At 35.8% G+C, this 18,718-nt stretch overlaps 3 protein-coding genes across 6 annotated transcripts; all 3 read left to right on the top strand.

Moving 5' to 3' along the window:
- The first annotated feature begins 3,827 nt into the window (after positions 1-3,827).
- LOC108973271 (mucin-17-like) lies at positions 3,828-10,404 on the top strand. Its single transcript, XM_018940403.1, has 8 exons — positions 3,828-4,377; positions 4,526-4,615; positions 4,684-4,797; positions 4,866-5,236; positions 5,303-5,514; positions 5,571-6,695; positions 10,049-10,171; positions 10,235-10,404. The coding sequence occupies exons 1-8, from the start codon at positions 4,186-4,188 to the stop codon at positions 10,321-10,323; spliced, it is 2,316 nt and encodes a 771-aa protein (XP_018795948.1). The 5' UTR covers positions 3,828-4,185; the 3' UTR covers positions 10,324-10,404.
- A 1,319-nt stretch (positions 10,405-11,723) lies between these two features.
- Positions 11,724-14,328, top strand: LOC108973272 (putative uncharacterized protein DDB_G0286901). 4 transcript variants are annotated; one of them, XM_018940405.1, is made up of 4 exons: positions 11,724-12,214; positions 12,273-12,947; positions 13,111-13,395; positions 13,456-14,328. In XM_018940405.1, exons 1-4 carry the CDS (start codon positions 12,052-12,054, stop codon positions 13,776-13,778), a joined length of 1,446 nt encoding a protein of 481 aa, XP_018795950.1. In that variant the 5' UTR covers positions 11,724-12,051; the 3' UTR covers positions 13,779-14,328. The 4 variants fall into 4 exon arrangements, with proteins under 4 accessions (XP_018795950.1, XP_018795951.1, XP_018795953.1 ...); XM_018940406.1 differs by having other exon boundaries at positions 13,451-13,694; XM_018940408.1 differs by having other exon boundaries at positions 13,111-13,389; positions 13,451-13,694.
- A 383-nt stretch (positions 14,329-14,711) lies between these two features.
- Positions 14,712-18,031, top strand: LOC108973273 (farnesyl pyrophosphate synthase-like). Its single transcript, XM_018940409.1, has 7 exons — positions 14,712-14,995; positions 15,976-16,064; positions 16,625-16,695; positions 16,758-16,898; positions 16,976-17,337; positions 17,401-17,627; positions 17,702-18,031. Exons 1-7 carry the CDS (start codon positions 14,841-14,843, stop codon positions 17,881-17,883), a joined length of 1,227 nt encoding a protein of 408 aa, XP_018795954.1. The 5' UTR covers positions 14,712-14,840; the 3' UTR covers positions 17,884-18,031.
- The last annotated feature ends 687 nt before the right edge of the window (positions 18,032-18,718 follow it).

The following is an 18,718-nucleotide window of genomic DNA, read 5'->3' on the forward strand; positions in this document are numbered from 1 at the left end:
GAGGCTGAATTTACCGACCGTAGTGCCAAAGATACCTTCTTTGCCCACCCTGGCGTTAAAGTCGCCAAGCACGATTTTGACATCGTGGCGGGGGCAGCTCTCATAAGTCCTTTCCAAGCACTCATTAAAGGCATCTTTGGTCACATCGTCCTTCTCTTCCGTCGTGGCGTGGGCGCAAATCAGCGATATGATGAAGAACCTCGCTTTGATGCGGATTGTGGCTAGACGTTCATTCACCGGCGACGGAGTTTCTCTCCCATCACGAATCCCACCCACACCAAACTTGCGCTCCTTTATATGGCCACTGTAGTAAATGCCACAAGGACCTACTCGTCTCGCGGTGATGTCAGCTTTTATTTTTACGAGGACATCAACCAGCTGGGCAGCGACACCTTCCCAATTAAGGGACCTGACATTGCAGGTGCATGCCCTCAATTCGTAGTCCTTATTTCGTTTGCCACGGTCGTCATCAAAAGGGAGGTCTCTCATCCGAGGCTGTTGTTGCGTTTTCATGGGGGTGGTGTTTTTACGTGGAGGGTCCCAAACCCAGCGCACAACCCTATGCAAGGAATGTTTCGCCTTCTCACTTTAGCTCGCCTTCACTTTCCTCACTTGCGTGAACTTCTACACATGACTCCATCCTACATTACTACGAGTATATTTGATTCGTGTATGCGATATTTACAATAAAACCAACGTAGTTTCAAATATTATTTGGTCACTTAATTTTGCCAAGATGTCTGACATGTTGCCGATATATACGGCATAAACGCACTGGAAGTTTATATTGTTATATTAGGTTTACGGGGACTATTTGAAGTGAACAAAGATCAGATTTCGCTTAACAGTACTATTTATGCAAAGATTTATATAGCATAAAATGCAAGAACAATGTTGATACTACTAACGTATTTCTTTAGCGAGTTATTGTATTTACTTCTTAGCAAGTTTGGCTTCTACGCCCACAACGTTTATCGGTGGTACAAAATGTTGTCAGAGGGTCTAGAAGATGTGCATTTTTTGGCTCTTTACCAAACTTCTGCTCACACCACACATCGTTGCTTGTGCACGAATATTTGGCCAAAAACAACACGTTAGCGGTGCCGTAGCCATCGTTACCCCAGACCTGGCCCCCGGTGACTTGTTTTAGTGAAAGGACGACGTTACGCTACGATTGAGGATCATGCAGCACAGAAGGAGCCAAACAAGATCACACAAAATTACCTCTTTAAGTGCTTTGATGATTGGATAAAAACGCTGGCAGTTACTGGTGATTGCTTTGAATATATATATCTTCGTGAATAAATAAACACTTACAAACATACATACATATGTACTATATATTTATATGTATGTATACTAGAATAAAGACGAAAACGTTATTACAGGTATATAAATACATATAAAATATAAGGGATGGTACTTGAGTTCGATGAAGGCATCTATTATAACCTGTCGCAACATGTTGCAAGAGTACGAAAATTATCTTATGCAAAAATAGTTCACATAATTCATCATCCATGTATATACATATACAATCTTGAATACCTATGGTCTATATGATAATCAGCGATTATTATAATATATGTACATACTTAGCTTATAGCTGAAACGTGAATTTTAGAGAGTTTTGTTTGGTCATAAATAAGTAAATTGCTTAAAAAATTTTAAATTTAATTTATTTTCTTTTTGGTTACTGAAAGCATTTAGCCGCCACTAGCACGCGCCGTTATTTACATGTGTTCAGCCAACATTTACTGGGCATGTGCCAGACCGCTAACCGGTAGTACATTCACCAACAGCTCCGCAACGGCCTTTTATTAAAACATTATATATGTTTAATAACAAGAAGTGTACGAACCGCTGACTTTCTTCACAATTAATATGCATTCTTTTCACTAAGAAAAGTTTCCGGAAACCACTATTATTTTTGTTTTCGTTATTAGTAGGAAATAATTTTTCGGTGCAACGGTCGTGCATAGTTGCACTGATTATATATTATTATTATAACTCATATTATTTGGGATGTTTGTGCAGCTAAACTATGCAAGTCCGATCAAATCACGACATTACCGATCGGTTGCTAGTAAATAGATTGGCGTAGACTCCGTTGTATGAGTGATTCTGCGTTGGATTTCAAGGATTATATTGTTAGTGTTGATAATAGAGACCACCAAGGTAAATGAAATTATCTACGGCTTCAAAGTTATGACTGTAAACAATTACGTATTAGTCAAGTCGCAAATGCGCGACATATATTTAATTACGGATGACATTTCGTCTTGTCCTCGTTCACAACCAGACCCAAACTGCTCTTTTAAAAAAGCAGAACTAACGGCGGGGTTGTTGAGGCCAATTATACTAACATTATCGGGATACGCCTGAAGCTGTATACTCTTATGGAATGGGGTTGTGTGTTGTCATCTTCCTTCCACGGATCGTATCCAAGACTTGGCACATGGTAAAAATTTATTCGGTAGTTTTTGTTTTAGGTTTAAAGCTACACTTATAAGGTCCAACCAGTTTGTGTGCTTCAGTCTTTGACACATTACGCTCGATAAGACTTATATACTCTTTTTGTGGATTGGGCTGAGCACATTTAGGTTCCAATCGTCAGGCATGCTTTCATCCCACCGTATCTTGCGAAGAAGCTGATACATGCACCTTATTAGTTCTTCGCTGCCGTATTTGAATAGCTCTGCCGGTAATGCATCGACCCATGCTGCTTTGTTTGAACCCCATTATAGTGGGACAATTGAACATCTATTTGATCGTCATCGATTGGGAAAAGGGGGTAGCCATCTCGACATGTTGCACTTCCACTGCTGTTCAGCAGGCTGGAGAAGTGTTCCCTCTATAACTTTAATATTGTTCCCTATATAACTTCATTATTTGCGATATCTGGTCCAAACAAAAGCATGCTTATAAGTGTACATGTATTTATTGGTTATTGATCTACCGTGATACCAAGCTATGTTAATAAATATAGCAATATCTCTCCTTTGGGATTAGTCTCTCTAGGTCTTTCAATAAGCCACAATTAATTTCCGAACTCTACATGACTTACTACTTTAGCTGAAATGTTTCTGCTATTCGTATTTGGATATTATGCAAGCAAATAGATTAATTCAACGGCTACGTTGAACACAAGTGTAGCAATTGGTATTATATATACATATATACATACATATTTGGAGATTAATAAAATAATTTTAATATTTTTAATTATATACAACAGTAATTCAGATAATTTTGGCAAAACGGTTTCCCCACACCCTACACCAGTGACATAACATGGTGATTCTGTTAGGTGCGCAAGAGAACAGGAAAAGGAAGAAGGTAAGAAGAGTTGCCCACTATGTTCATTTATTTGCATGGTTCACTTTTCTCAAGTGTCAGGCAGCATGACTCACATAATTTTATCTTCGTTGGCTTTGTGGGAGCGCACTTGAAGCGCTAAAGCAGCTATTGGGACGTCTTCTTGCTGACGTTGAAAGAAGACACGCGCATATCATCGCTTAAGCGCTTTAACATAAAACATTTGACGAAAACAACTGGTGGTCGACTGGTGGTTTCATTTGCTCGCCCATTACTGCACTTTCAAAATTGCGAGCGGAGCAGACCATGCTATCAAGTCCAACAACAAAGCACAGCGTACACATTTCGAGCTCGTTATGCAAGCGCCGACGCCGTCGCCGTCGCCGTCGCTGTCGAGCACAAATGCATTTTATAAACGCTACACACCAAATGTAAATAGAACATTCGAACGGGAGCATTGCATGAGGCGAGACTGCAACTGGTGTTTAATTATAATAAGCAATAAACTGGCGCCCGTGCGAATGTGGACAATACCTTAAGTCTACCAGAATAAGCGAAGCAACGAAACAAGTTAAGCACGGCATTCGAAAGCCTTCAGCGCGGAAAGTGGAAACGGAAGTGCTTTGTGAAGTGTGTTCAGTTTAGAAGAGTAGTGATTGAAAGAAAAAAAATTTGTGCAAATACAGATTTAAGAATATTAAAACGTTCTGCATAAGCGGCCACCAGCATTTGAAATGAAAGCTGTGACTCATTATTGCTTGTACAAATTGCATGCTGAATAAGTGAAGTGTATTATATGCGAGTAGAACTAACTGAATACTGATTGCTGTAACCAAGTTTCCTTGTGCCACAAAAATACTTAGTAAAATGTCTCCACGTCATTATACAATAAAGCGGTTTCTCCAAGAATATATCATATTGACAAGTTTGGGATACGCTTTTTCCCGATCTTTGCCAAATGCAAATAAAAGACCAACTCCACAATTTGAACATCATTTTCAAAGTAATTTGGCAGTGCACCCATTTTATTACGTTCAGCCGAATTCTCAGGCTTATTGGGTGAGTTTCTGAGAATTAACTATTGTGGCATATTAAGATTAATTCAAGAGTTATAGGTATTATTTCATAAATACAATTTCACGTGAAATATGTAGGAATGAGCAGACTGAAGACCTATTATTAAATTTATACTGATATATCTTTACAGCCCCATGAGCCAGTTGGTACTTTTTTTGACAAAAAGCGTGGTATATTGCGGTCATTTCCCGGCGGAGGCGTACCAGTGTTGGTCGATCATGTAGGTGTCCAGAAAATAATATTATTAAATACCACTACATCACTATATTCACTTTGAATTTCCAACAGCACAAGCGTTGTTCTAGCAACTTTGTGGGCATTAAGCCACATCCCAATCAACGGCAATACTACTACGTTTGTAAGCCCGATTGTGTGATATTTGGAAAGTGTCAAAACCTGCAGGTAAATCATGAAATAGTTGCATATGCTTTTGTTTAAACAACAAATACCTTTAATCTAATTTTTAAAAGTCGTTCGATGCTACCAAAGCGCAGTGCATTCCGTATCCCACCCCTGACTACACTCCAGTGTGTGTAAAGCCTGGCCGCTTTCCCATTTCAACAGATTGCTCGATATACTACAGATGTGATGCAGACCTTAAAGCACACATACATTCGTGTCCACGAAATACCATTTTTTCGCCGCACAACGAAAAGTGCATATGCGGCGCTCATTGCAATCCAACAAAAGTTTCACTCCATAGTTCGTATATTCCTCAGGACTGTGAACACAAATTTCCACCATGTCTGCAAAACGGCACTTTTCGCACGCCCACGGATTGTTCTCTCTACTATACATGTGTTAGGCAAGAAGGGTCGCTCTATCTGCAAACTCGCTTTAAGTATGCAAAATAATTAAGGACGGACAAATAGCAGCATATTAAACAATGTTTACGTATTTCTTTCAGATGTCCAGAGCTAGAGTTTTTCGATCCTACAAAGGGTACTTGTCAGCCGCAACATGAAGTTCCCTGCGATTCTATACAACTATCCGAATTGGTATTTCCCAGGCCACCACCACTACCCCACCTTCCCGTAATATATTCTGCACATTATTCTATGGACTCACTGGATGATAGTGATTACCCAACGGAATATTCCCTATCTTGCTCTAAAGAGGGTACATTATATTACTAGTTCAAAGTGTTATTTATAGTTCACATTTATTTTTTTTAGATACAATCAGCGCCAGCGTTAGCTCAAACGAAAGAATGATCTCAGATTCTCCTGTACAAGCTACCACGTCTTCAAAATTTCCTGCTTCATTAACAACTTCACCATCTAAACAAATGGTTGATAAAAGCTCTGAAAATTCTATCAAAATAATTACACACACACCAAGCCCATTTCCAGCTTTTGCCTTTGGCGTAACATCGACAAAACCCGTTTCACAAACTAATTCATCGCCAACACGAAATTCGAATACAATAATCCTCCCATCAACTTCTCCGCCCTTAACAGTTGGCGATACTTCCCAAACTTCTACTAAAACCTTTGCACCTAAAGCTATTCCGACCAAAAATTCAGTGGTTGTAGGTGCTTTCACTTCAACATCTTTAAATCCAGCTATTGTGGGCTCTTCTCCTGGCATAATTTCAGATCAATCCAACTCACTAATAGATTTCGTTCCATTCGTTCCAACAAAACTACAAACCAGATCTTCCACAAGTGCGTTTTCATCAACAGATTCCTCAATACTTCACTCATCACGAACGAAACATTCTACACCACTTTCCACAACTATATCTACGTTACCTAGAGACTTCTCTATAACAAATACCAGGTTAAAATCAACTGCTGAAATAACTACAACTCCTTTAGTACCCAGTTCAATAACTCCGTCGTCGTCAACAAGTTTTTCAAGTTCTACAGCTGAAGATCGCTCTTTACCAACAAAATCTCACACTAGTACCTCTTTAATAAATACACTGCATATGAGTTCACCGGCTGTTCACTCCTCTTCCTTCGAAATAATTACAAACGGGACAGTTCCCATTTCCGCTTCGCAACCGCACACTTCTCTTCCCATAACAACTTTATTTTCACCAGATTCCACAACAACTGAAGTACCAACAACCCATTCAAGAAGTATACAAACCTCTATGCCTGCTGATCCTCCGATTCTACCTCCGGTGACTTCTAGTCTAAAAGAAGAAATAACGGCAATGTCTCCAAATATGGCACCAACTACAAATTTTTCTGTGGCAACTTCATCGTTACTAGGTGATTCTTCTCCATTGAACACTACAGAATCCATTGAAGTGACTAAAATTAAGCCAACTGTTTCTACCTCCACTTCAGGTGTGTATGAACGATGAAAATAACAAAGAAAAGTTACAATTTCTCACTTAAATTATTAGTTATCATCACCCACAAACCCAAGAATACAATAGTAATACGAAACTTTTATAACATTATTACCTTTCAAATAGAACCATTTATTAACATATAAGATACCAGATCATTCTCAATAGTCCTGCGGTAGATTTTTATTTTACTAATTACAAGACTCGTTCTAAATGACTAACAACTATGTACTATATGACCTCCTTTTCAAAGCAATGCTCTATAATTTATATCTATATTGAGATACTCTACAATACGATAAATCATAATTATTTACCACTATGTTCTAGAAATATAGTACCTTCGACAACTACGTCAACTGCCTACGACTTTGCAAAGTCAAAGTTTCCGACGACCTTAAATGATTTTTATACCCTTGCAACGTGTTGGCAAAAATCATAGGACTTGTTCATACATAAGCGTATGCGGACCACAGCCACGCCACTAAAAGAAATCGCACAAAAATATGTTGAACTGTAGTTTAACAAATTTGATTAGCTTAAATCTTTATCAACATTTTTTTATGCAAAATTATTCCGGCACCAGAAGAAATTTTAGGGTCTTTAATCTTTGCAAGTTGCAAGAGTATGAAATGTTCGGATACACCTGAACTAAGCTCTTTTTTACTTACAACATTCCACACTTACTCACTATTCATTACACTTTCTTCAACACATTATATCAAAACTTGACACAAAATCAAATAATTTCAGAAACAACACCTGACCCTATTACAAACACCTTAAACCACAATGAAATTAGAAGTATAAGATCAAGTTTAATGATCCAGCCAGTTAAGTCAAACGAAAGCAATGTCTTTGAACAAATAGTCAATAGTGAATACAGCTCCAATGAATTTCAAAACCCTGGCTTCTACGATGACTATGAATCGGATTTTGAAACCACTGAAGTTTCGACAACAGATAAATGCGTACAAAGTGGGCTGTCGAGCGATAGAAATAAAACGTTAAACGCATCAGAAAAATCAAAAAGGAAAGATACAGAAGGTATAATGAATGATTTACACGATGCTAACTATGTCAGTTATTACGAAGATAATGGAAACTCTTTGGAAGTAATATTTTCAAGCACAGTATCTGCTCTCCATGAAGAATCCATTGCGACGACCCAATCAACAAGATTAATGCTAAATACTACTGTTCGCTCAGCTAAAAGAAATGTGCCGAAACACAATTTTGAATTACATAATCAATCCATGACAACATATCAGCAATTAAATATTGAACCGAATAAACTGGATGTAATTAACGTAGAAAAACCTTTGTTTAAAAATTCATCTGAAAATTTTAGAGATGAATTGGAAACTACAACGGAAAAGATTACAGGCCCCAGAAAAATCCACAACTCCTTGAAAAATACTTCCGTAAAGCCAAACGATAAAGAACTTTCCACATACACTTGCTCAGAAATGCCTACTTTTGAAGATAGTACCGATACAGAATTGACTACTGAAGTTCCTAAAATTAACTCCCAAAGCATAAAAAAATCAACTATTATGATTTCAAGCTTCAATACTGATAATCAATTAGAAGACTCGATGAGCACCATACAACCGTTGGAAGTTGCTAACCAGAGCACCGCTAAAGAGATGGAAAGTTTTACAGAAAGTAATAAAGCTGGTCATATCGCCGCAGTGAAAAGAGATGAAGATTTAGGGGATAGTGAAGATGTAGAGTCACAGATAAGTGTCAGCAAATCACTTATGCTCAAAGAAAGTTCATGGAAGAGCCAAAATACTACAAAGCCGAAAAATTCTAGAAAAAATGCTCAAATAGTTTCAAAACTTAAAGAGAAAATGTTAAACAATAAACAAAACAAGAATATTAAAGAGATTTTTAAAGGTGATGATGACAGAACAACAAATACAAAAACAAAATCTAAAATCAATGAGCTCCAAACTTCGGCTGTAAAAAAAAAATCTATGAAGCTATATAAGCAAGACAAAGAATCAGGGAGGTCGTCAAAGATATCTGCTTTACGAACAGCAATGAAAGCAATTAAAAAAAATATAGAAGCATTAGCAATAACGGAACCAACGACATTGAAGAGACCAAGGCAGGTTAGGGATAAAATTAACAACAAATTCGAATATTCAAATGAATACTCTACTTCAAGTGAAAATCAAATTTTTATGACGGACAGCTCAGTAGCAGCGCATCTGTCTACTTTTACGACGGAAATGAAAATTTTAAAAATTACGGAAGCTCCACCAAAAGCAACAGCTGAGGCTAAAGTAGTATCAGCAGAAAACTTACACAGTAAAAATCACCATATCTCTAAGGATTTAATAGAACCTTCTATGAAATCATCATCCGACTCCACCAACACAGAAGTGAAGCTAACTTTGTGCGATAAAGTTCGATTCAATGACACACAGCAACTGACGAGTGCTAAAAACAGTACAAAGAGCGTAGAAACTATGCCAACGGAATTGTCGCTAGCGAGAGGTAAAGTAATTAAAGAACCATGCGACCTAGGCACACCACTCCCAACTCCTTTGAAAATAAGAACATATTCAAAAGAAATCGTAGAATTAAATCATAGCGACACAAACTCTATTGACACTTACAGTTCCCAGTACCAAGTTAGAGTTCCGAGTACATATGAACCTACTCGTGTTGCCGACATCGAAAATGATAGAAAATTCGCAAACTCTGATCAAATTTCAAAGCTAGTGGATATTTTGTTACCTCCAAGAAAAGATAATCCTGCACAAAATTTGAAAGTAAATCAGAGTTTAAATCCAAAAGAATTTATCAGCAAACACCACAAAAGTTCCGGAAGTGTAATGGAATCCGCTGAACCAGAAACCCCTTTGGGCAGCTTAGAAAAAAGCACTGGTCTTGTAAGAATTTGTGATGCGTTTCAGAATAATATCTCAAATGAAGGGTACAAGCAAAGAATACCTCAATTCTCTAACTCAAATTCTGACGCAAGCAGGTCATTATCGGCCAGATTACCAGTAATAAGAAGCAATGTTACTTGTACGACGCATACGAGTGATTTGCCCTTAAGCTCTTTCAAATTATTCTCAACTAAACGTTCACAATCTACTACAACACAAAATACAATGATAACATCTACAACAGAAGAGACTGTCGAGTACACAACAGTTCGAACAACCCATGTAGACATACAATTCCAAGACAATCTCGTGAATATTAAGTCCAACGATTTGCGTATAACACGAAATGTGCAAAATACAAATACACCACAAGTTACACCTCAAACTTACAAAAGGACATTTACAACGAAAACTCCAGGTTCTAATTCAAATTCTGAACCAGTTACAGAATTTCCAATTCAGGCTACCGATATACCCAAGCTTGAGGTCGTAGTCTTCGGAAACCTGGATTTAACTGTTCTTTATTGCCCCAAAGATTGTAGTAAGCAGCATGAACATAAATATGGTAAGTCTTAATTAATTCTCAATATTTTCAAACCCATATTGATAAAATAACTTACTTTTTTAGACAAAAAGGTTTTTGGTGATCAACATGTGGTCGGTATTCAGTGGGATCCAGCAAAGTCTAAAAAAACGTTGAGTATTCAAACGGTTTAGAAGCCGACGGAAAAAACATTATTGTAAATAAAGCAGTAGAATTAGAAATATTTTTGAGTCCCTTAATTAAAATATAGGTTAGTTGGTAGTTATAGTATAAAGTTAAGAAATATATACATATGTATATAACATATAAATATTATTTATGGCAATTCTAAAATAATTTATAAAATAAAGATATATAAATAAGTAATCCGTATTGAAGGAAGTTTTTCTGCATTATTTTTGTTCAAAAATATACAACGTATAAACTCCCTTGACTGACTTTCTCTGTTATCTTCTCTGATTAAAGGCACCATACACGACACACATGTGTGTTCGATCTGTATGAAATCGTTTCGCCATACACGACATACAAATCCATTTTGCGTTCGTTCTTCATATTTTTCTAATATAGCACTTTTATCTATTTATTTGTATTTCGTTAATAAGTTATTCCTACTTTTATTTTCCTCAATTTTATTTTTATATTTATCAATTTTCGATGGCTCAATTTCCAATTCATGTTTTATAAGATCAATAAATTCCGATACGAAATCTTTATTAAGAGGGAGCCTACTTTAAAAGCATCAAAAAAATCGATTTTTCTTTTTTTTGCTTAAATCTCTTTAAAAATTATCTAAGAATATGTCCCCAAAGTAATAGAAGGGAATTCGAAATATTATCGAAGCTAGAAGGGAAATAGTGACCGAGCGTCTAAAAGATATGTATATGAGCGCTATGAGCGCTTGGGCAAAAAGCCCATAAAATAAAATTTTTTTCGTCAAAAATCACTTTTTTCAACTTTTAAAATTTTTTTTAAATTTTACACTTTCTTTAATTAAAAAATATGAATATCTTTGAATTTTTTGTTTCCGATAGAAATAGCGACCTGCAGCCTGCCGTATTTCCGTGAAAGATGTTCAAATATGTAACTATAAAGCCTTGGAATTTTGCTTGAATACCTTAATTTTTACCCTCCCAAAAAAATCAATTTTTTGAAGTCTCCAAAGCATTCTCATTAACACTTGCCATTGTTTGTTCGAGATCTTCACTGTTCGGCGACACGAGAGAAATGAGATTTTGTGTGCACACAGCGCCATTCACCACACACATGTGTGCACACCGATCGTAAAAAATCAAATATTTTCGCCAACATGGATCGGTATGCGCACAAGACCATACACGAGTAAAACGCAATCGCACACATGGCGATCGAACGCACATGTGTGTCGTGTATGGCACTTTTAGTTAGCAGCTTCATGAAACTGGCTACCTACATATATAAGCTTTAAATATTTGTAAAACGTAATGATATAATAAAAGCAATAAATCACCTGTGTCACCCTGTACGGTGTGACATACAAAAGAAATTGATAAAAAAAATTACTGTCAACATCTATTGCCAAACAATCTGAAAAGTTAGTTTTATATACGGTTGCTTTTCTCACGTTCATCAATTTATTTTTTTTTTTTACTAAACGATTGGAATTACTAACTAATTATAGTGAATATAAAATGATCGTACAAAAGTCTAAACCAATTGTAGTTTGCAAAAGTTATGTACCATAAGTGTTTAACAATTTTTAGACAGTCAATTATGTTGCATTGCTACTAGTGGACGGTTTAATTAACAAATTTAATAAGCGATAATTAAAGTACATGTATTATATATCCAAGTGAACAAGGCCTAAACTTATTTATTGAGTCAACTTATCATTAACAAAAATAAGCTTTGAATTGTGGAAAATGATGGATGAACAGTTAATTGATGAAGTCGCTCAACATGGTGTTATTTTCAATCGTCAAAAATATTACCTTAATGGTAGTAATGGCCCAAGCGGTGCGGGGGGGAAGTATGAAACTAAAGACGAAGCTTGGCAAACAATTGCAATAAAGTTGAGGACAGATGGTAAGAGTATTGCCGTTTTAAAAATTTCATTTAAAATACTAATTTTGTTAATATTCAGTTGAAACATGTAAGAAACGATGGAAGTATTTACGGGAGCGGTATGTTTCACAACGAAAACAGGGGGATCCTCCGGTATATGAGCACCTCTCTAGGCCATATCTCGAAAAAATGAAATTTCTCGATCAGCACATACAGCCTCGAAAATCCTACAGAAATGTGCCAAATTTTCTTACATCACCGCACTCGGTAAACAGTTCCAATTATAGTGAGTTCAACATGGATTCTAAATCAAATGGATCTATGAAAAATATAGGTCACTTCGGAAACCCTGCAGCCTCTCAACATCATTACCACCAATCAGATCCGCAACATACTATGAATGTACTGAATTCGTCAACGGTAGCTTCTTCAGCATCAGAAAACGGAAATGGACATGTCAAAATAGAAGCTGATCAAATGTTTCGTGATTTTGCGGCAGCAGTAGCCTCACAACAGTTGCAACAAATTTCACAAACACAGCTGCATCATCATCAAGCAGCCGCTGTAGCTGCCGCTATGGCCGACTCCTCGCAAAATTATAACGAACATTTTCGTGAAGGAAATCATTTGAACGGAAATGGAGTAGCTCATAATGGTAATAGCAGCGGTATTGGTATTTCGTCATCATCCTCGTCAATGAAATCACCTTTATCCTCTCCATTAGACGGTGTAAACGGCAATCATAGTGGAGGGAGTAAGTAAAATTAAAATTGATTAATGTTTTAAATTAGTTTCACGTTTTGTGAGAGGTGTGTAATATGCGCTTGCATATGGCATGTATATGGCTTTAAACATTTATTCTTCCGGCTTTTACAATTAGTTTTGGTTAAATTTCTTATACTTTCTCTATTTTAAAGATCCCTCCACGAATGGCGCACAACAAGCAGCATCACAGCCTTCCTCCTCTAATCAAATATCGACACACGCTTATAATGATTCCAATAACGATGAGCTGGACTCATCAACAGGTAGCAGTTATCATACAAAAAAGCCGCGTGTACATCTAAATTCCAATGTTGCTGGTATGACTCATAACAACAACCTTTCACAACAACAACACCCCAGTTCACATGATACATCCAATTCGACAAACGCACAATATGTTGAAGATACGGAAGATGATTCAGATGACAATAGTAATAGTATGTTGCAACCACAGGCTATATTAAATGATAACCAGATTAATCACTATGATAGTTCAGCTTCAACTTCCTCTGCAGCGGCAATGCAACGTAATCCGAATTCTTCAAATAATAATCAGCAACAGGGAATGTTTCCGGCGAACGCTGACTTCCTTTTTCAGCTTTATCAGCAATTGCCTCATCAACAGCAAACAGTAACATCGGCTCAGCAGCAGCAGCACCAGCATATTAATAAGTTTCAAACACCACAAAATCCAGTTCCCGCGCGCAGTTCAGAGCACCTACTTGGTGAATTAGTGACAACAGAGCTATTAAAAATGACAAAAGAACGACGTAAACATGTTCAGAAGCGTATACTTGAGATCCTATTTTTTGATGATTGAAATATAATGTACATAATTGTACAACAGTTGTTTGTGCTCATTAGCATCACACTACATTCTGGCAACTCGAAACTGGACTAGCAGAAAGCGTATTCATTCCATATTCCAAATTTAAAATTAGTGATTATTCCAATATATATATATATATATAATATATATTTGCTAGAAATGTGTAAAATTAAATTTTGTTTGTGTACGGAGAGCCCACCTTAAATATCTGTCAGCGTTATTGTTTTAAATTTTATAAAATCTATTTTCTTATTCTAGTCAGTTTGCAAAATTTGATTTAGAATAGTTACCTCTTACCTGCTCGTACCTTTAAACAATTCATTATTTTGTGCAAACACCCTGAAGAAATATTTAACTTGAGATTTAATTACTTAAAATTATGTACATATTTTTATATAACTGGTATATAAACCTTTTACATTCTACTACTGAAAGTAAGTTATAAAATTCATCAATATGTAATAAGACTATCGATCTATTGGTACCGCTTCAAAATATTACAAAAAAATAAAGTAATAAAGGTATATTCCTAAACCGTAAATATTACAGAGAATAAAATTAATTGCCATTATATGTATGTATTATACATTCAAACCTTGCCAAATAACCGTGCAAGCCATCTATCGGTTATATTAGTGGTTAATTGCACTACACCAGCAAAATTATTGTCAGTTTCTTAAGGCCTAATTGCCAATCTGAACGGAACTCTACGTGTGAGCGTTCAACCCTTTCTTACTTGAAGGCCTTATGATTTGCGCGGTGTGTATATGTTGGTTTCTTCGCTAACTCTTCTTGTATTGGTGGAAAGTTTTATGAAAACAATTGCGTATGTTGGCACCATAAATTATAAACAACTTTCAACGGCGGTGCTTTGAATTCGAACGGCGCTGCCAGGTTAGTCAGATCAGATGATTGCGTGTAATATGTTTACTTTGGCGAAAGTCTTAAGTTGTGTTTTGAAAGTGATAACTAGATAAGAAAAGTGGTGTTCAGGATTTGTTCCTCATATGTATTTCTAATTTGGTTGGATATCCCTATTAAACTTGAATAAAAATGTTGTCACGTACACTTAAATGCCTACAACTACAATTCAATGTTAGTACAATTTTAGGATCTAGTGCAAACAAAATTACAAGCAGTGCGAGAAAGATATCCAATCTTCATCGGTGGCAGAAGCCACATCAACAATTGTTGGTAAAATTCCAACGGTATGTAAATTTTACGTAAGCCAATAATTTTCTTACTATTTGACAACGAACTAATTATTTTATATACTAATGTCTCGCATCATTTTCTTGGTTAAAAAGTATGTTTCTTCTAAATGGATAGTGTCATTTGCCACAAAGTTTATAATGCAATTTACCATTTTCCAACAACTGTTTTGCCCTAATATTACTCCACACGAAAGAACTATGAATAGTCTATCAAGACTATGTTACTAATGGGAGCTACTTCTCATTGACCTGTTGGCAGCATGAGGATATGTTGTTTGTGTAAACGAAATCTTAAAAACCTGCTGAAGTTTATGAGTTTATAATATTCCGAGTTATTTCTTCAAGTAGAACTTGGAATAAAATGAACCCATAACACAAATCTCAGATATCACCGGAGAAATTAACTCTCAAAACAGCAAAATAAAAAATGTAAATAAATATTACCAAAAGCGAGCGCAATTGTTTTCAATTTCCTACGATATTCATTGATCAAATACTTACGTGATAAATTTCGTTATAACTACCATACTAGCACAAATGATGCCTCCGTTAAAGAGATAATAACACCAAAAAACATCGCGAATTGTGTGAAGTTGTATAGAGGAACAAATGAAAATAATTAACATAATGGGCTTTTCAGTGGAACGCTTCGGTCATATCACCATTATCAGGAGTGAAATGTGCCGTGAGTGCTACTCTAACAAGCAAAGATTTTTGCCATAAACTACTATGTATATACCTTTCCGAACCGCATTTGCTAGATTGCATATCAAGCAACTATTTCTTATTTAATTTTTTTTTTATTATTTGGTAACAGTATTCATGGTCGGATTTTTAAGTATCATGATTCACCCACACATACGTATATAAGAGCAAAACTAATCACTTGCATGCATATATATTTCTTCGTTTTAAAATGTTTACTTTGTTTCTTTGAGCTAGAAATTAATTCATATGCAAATTTTTACTTACAGCCCGCTTTCAATTCAAACGCATGCGCCTGATACGAAATATGTAAGTGAGTCAGGCGATGGGACTCCTGACTTCATGGCATTATTTCCAGGTAGGAACAAAGAAATTTTTTTTTTCAAATTTCCATATGTACATTGAAGCCTATAGGCACATTTAACATCATCAGTGAAAAGGACCGGAACAGAGGTCACTTATTATTATACATTTTATATTGTAATGCAAACGTTTAGTTTTATATACATGTGTTGCATACAATTTGCATGATAAAACTTATTAAACCCCAGTTCATAAATATAGGAGTCATACATATTCACATCACATTTTGTGTACGTTCAACTGAAATCAAACCGCATGCGAAGCCAGTTAAAAGTGAAAATAGAAGGCTGGGTTGATATTGTTCTCGTAGTTAATGATTGTAAATAAGGGCAGGTTGAGCAGCTTTGTGTTATAGTTGATTGTCTTCGAAATCATTTAACTATAAGAAACTGTTTTGCGAGTCGCTCAGGTATTTTATTCTCCAAATGTTTCCCTTTAAACGTACTTTTTAAATATTGTTCAATATGAAAATATAAATAATAATAATAAGTGAACGATGAAAACGATATCCCTTGATATTTTATTAAAAACAACATTGTAAATATTTTTTTGCAGATATTGTACGTGAACTCACCGAGGAAATAAGGAGCTTAAAAGCAGATGAGGCTGCAAGCTGGAACGAAAAGGTAAAAGTTCTGGAGTTTCATAAACAATTGCTGTATAAACAAATTGTTTAAATTTATTGCAGGCCTTGAAGTACAATGCAATAGGCGGGAAAAAGAGTCGTGCTTTTCTTGCTATTTCAACCTACAAAAATCTAGTCAAACCCGAAGAGATCACGCCAGAAAATCTTCAATTATTACACTATCTGGCATGGTGCATTGAAATGGTTTGTTTTTGTTTTAGAAATTAAAAAAATGCAATTTATATTAAGTAAATTAAATTCAAAAATTTTTTTGGTCATAGTTACAATGTTTCTTTCTCATACTTGATGACATTGTGGACGACAGCATTACACGTCGTAGTCAATTGTGCTGGCACAAAAAGAATGATGTTGGCATTATAGCTGTCAACGATGCTATGATGATTGAAAATGGAATATACGCACTGTTGCGTAAACATTTTCGCCATTTGGATTGTTACGTTGATTTACTAGAACTATTTCATAAAATAACATTTATTACAACCTCGGGACAATCAATGGATAATATTTATGCAAATAAAAAAGTAACCGATTTTAATATAGACAAATACAATGTAATTAGTGATACAAAAACTGGCTACTATTCTTTCTATTTTCCGGTAGCAGTGGCTTTCCATTTGGCAGGGTATGTATGAAGCTTTAATTTTAAATTCAATTCAATATAATTAATTTAAATAATTAAATTTAGTGTAAAGAACAAAGCAGTATTTGAGGAATCAAAAACTATTCTCTTAGAAATGAGTCATTTATTTCAAGTACAAGACGATTTCATCGATTGTTTTGGTGATTCTGATATAAGCGGAAAAGTCGGCACAGATATACAGGACAACAAAGCTTCTTGGTTGGCTGTAATATGTATGCAGAAAGCTAGTCCCGCACAAAGAGAGATAATGGAGGAATGCTATGGACAAAAAAGTGAGTAATCAAGGAGAAAATATGTTAATATTGCTATATATAAAATATAAAATATGTAACACTTTTCTTTACAGATGCTGAAAAAGTCGCGCGTGTTAAAAAACTTTACAAAGAATTGGATCTTATCAACCACTACCATGTGTATGAAGAGAGAAAATACAACGATATTAAAATTAAAATTCAGGAATCGTCCAATGATGTGCCGAAAGATGCATTTTTATCTTTACTAAACAAATTCTATAAACGACAAGTCTAATTGGAGTAATGAAGAAATAAAAGTACCTACAGAAAAACTGAACTTATATAGCTGAGTTATTTACAGAAGTCATGGACGTTATTTTCATCAACTTTTTTATTGTTATATTTTACATTTTAAGTATCTGAAAATAAATTTCTTAAATGCACTTGTTAATAACTAAACCGAAATTCCCTTAAAAGCAAAGAAAGGGGGAGTTGAGGACGCAGTGGTGTTGTTGTAACTTTATCTAATCTCCGTTAGGGTGGTAAATTGTATTCGAGATCTCCCAACAGTAGTCCCAGGAAACGTGCTGTTTCGACGTGGTATCAGATGTGCAGACTCGTTACATGCTGGACATGTATTTGGTATGCCGGGGTCAATAATTCTGGTGGGAACTTCCTCATTCATTGTGCAGAACATCGAGTCCTCTATCTGCTCTGCTAGCTCCATCCCCTTATGATCATTTGAAAGGCAGGATTGCCAAAGATCGTGATACGCGAAGCACACCTATATTCGGTTGTATATGTTGTACAGTATGAAGGCTGGCCTCCACTATTATCTCGCCAGGGCCTGCTCTCTGCTGCAAGGAGTTGCTCTAGTGATGACAAACTTATTCTAAAACTCACCGGTCCAAACGAAATTAGAACACCAAAAAAAAAAAAAAACCTTGGAGGGATAAAATCTGGGTCAATTTCGGTAACGTAAAAGCGTCTGTCGAGAAAATGTTCCTTGTTTCCCCCCGCGCATTGCTCATAATACTGCATATAGCTACTAACTCCACCACATAAGTAGTTCACCGGATGTATTCTTTTTACAATTAATCACCACAATCAAAACAACAATGTTTAGGTTT

Source organism: Bactrocera latifrons, unplaced genomic scaffold, assembly GCF_001853355.1.
Source record: "Bactrocera latifrons isolate USDA-ARS-PBARC rearing strain unplaced genomic scaffold, ASM185335v1 scaffold_47, whole genome shotgun sequence".
Classification (NCBI taxonomy): Eukaryota; Metazoa; Arthropoda; class Insecta; order Diptera; family Tephritidae; genus Bactrocera; species Bactrocera latifrons.

What these genes read in the sequence shown, in the direction of transcription:
- LOC108973271 (XM_018940403.1), top strand. Translation starts at nt 4,186, where the DNA reads ATGTCTCCACGTCATTATACAATAAAGCGGTTTCTCCAAGAATATATC. An exon ending in TACCAGTGTTGGTCGATCAT is followed by an intron (nt 4,616 to 4,683) that starts GTAGGTGTCCAG and finishes AATTTCCAACAG; the next exon opens with CACAAGCGTTGTTCTAGCAA. An exon ending in TATCTGCAAACTCGCTTTAA is followed by an intron (nt 5,237 to 5,302) that starts GTATGCAAAATA and finishes TATTTCTTTCAG; the next exon opens with ATGTCCAGAGCTAGAGTTTT.
- LOC108973273 (XM_018940409.1), top strand. Translation starts at nt 14,841, where the DNA reads ATGTTGTCACGTACACTTAAATGCCTACAACTACAATTCAATGTTAGT. An exon ending in CTTCATGGCATTATTTCCAG is followed by an intron (nt 16,065 to 16,624) that starts GTAGGAACAAAG and finishes ATTTTTTTGCAG; the next exon opens with ATATTGTACGTGAACTCACC. An exon ending in TGGCATGGTGCATTGAAATG is followed by an intron (nt 16,899 to 16,975) that starts GTTTGTTTTTGT and finishes TTTTGGTCATAG; the next exon opens with TTACAATGTTTCTTTCTCAT.
- LOC108973272 (XM_018940404.1), top strand. Translation starts at nt 12,052, where the DNA reads ATGATGGATGAACAGTTAATTGATGAAGTCGCTCAACATGGTGTTATT. An exon ending in AATAAAGTTGAGGACAGATG is followed by an intron (nt 12,215 to 12,272) that starts GTAAGAGTATTG and finishes GTTAATATTCAG; the next exon opens with TTGAAACATGTAAGAAACGA. An exon ending in CGGCAATCATAGTGGAGGGA is followed by an intron (nt 12,948 to 13,110) that starts GTAAGTAAAATT and finishes TCTATTTTAAAG; the next exon opens with ATCCCTCCACGAATGGCGCA.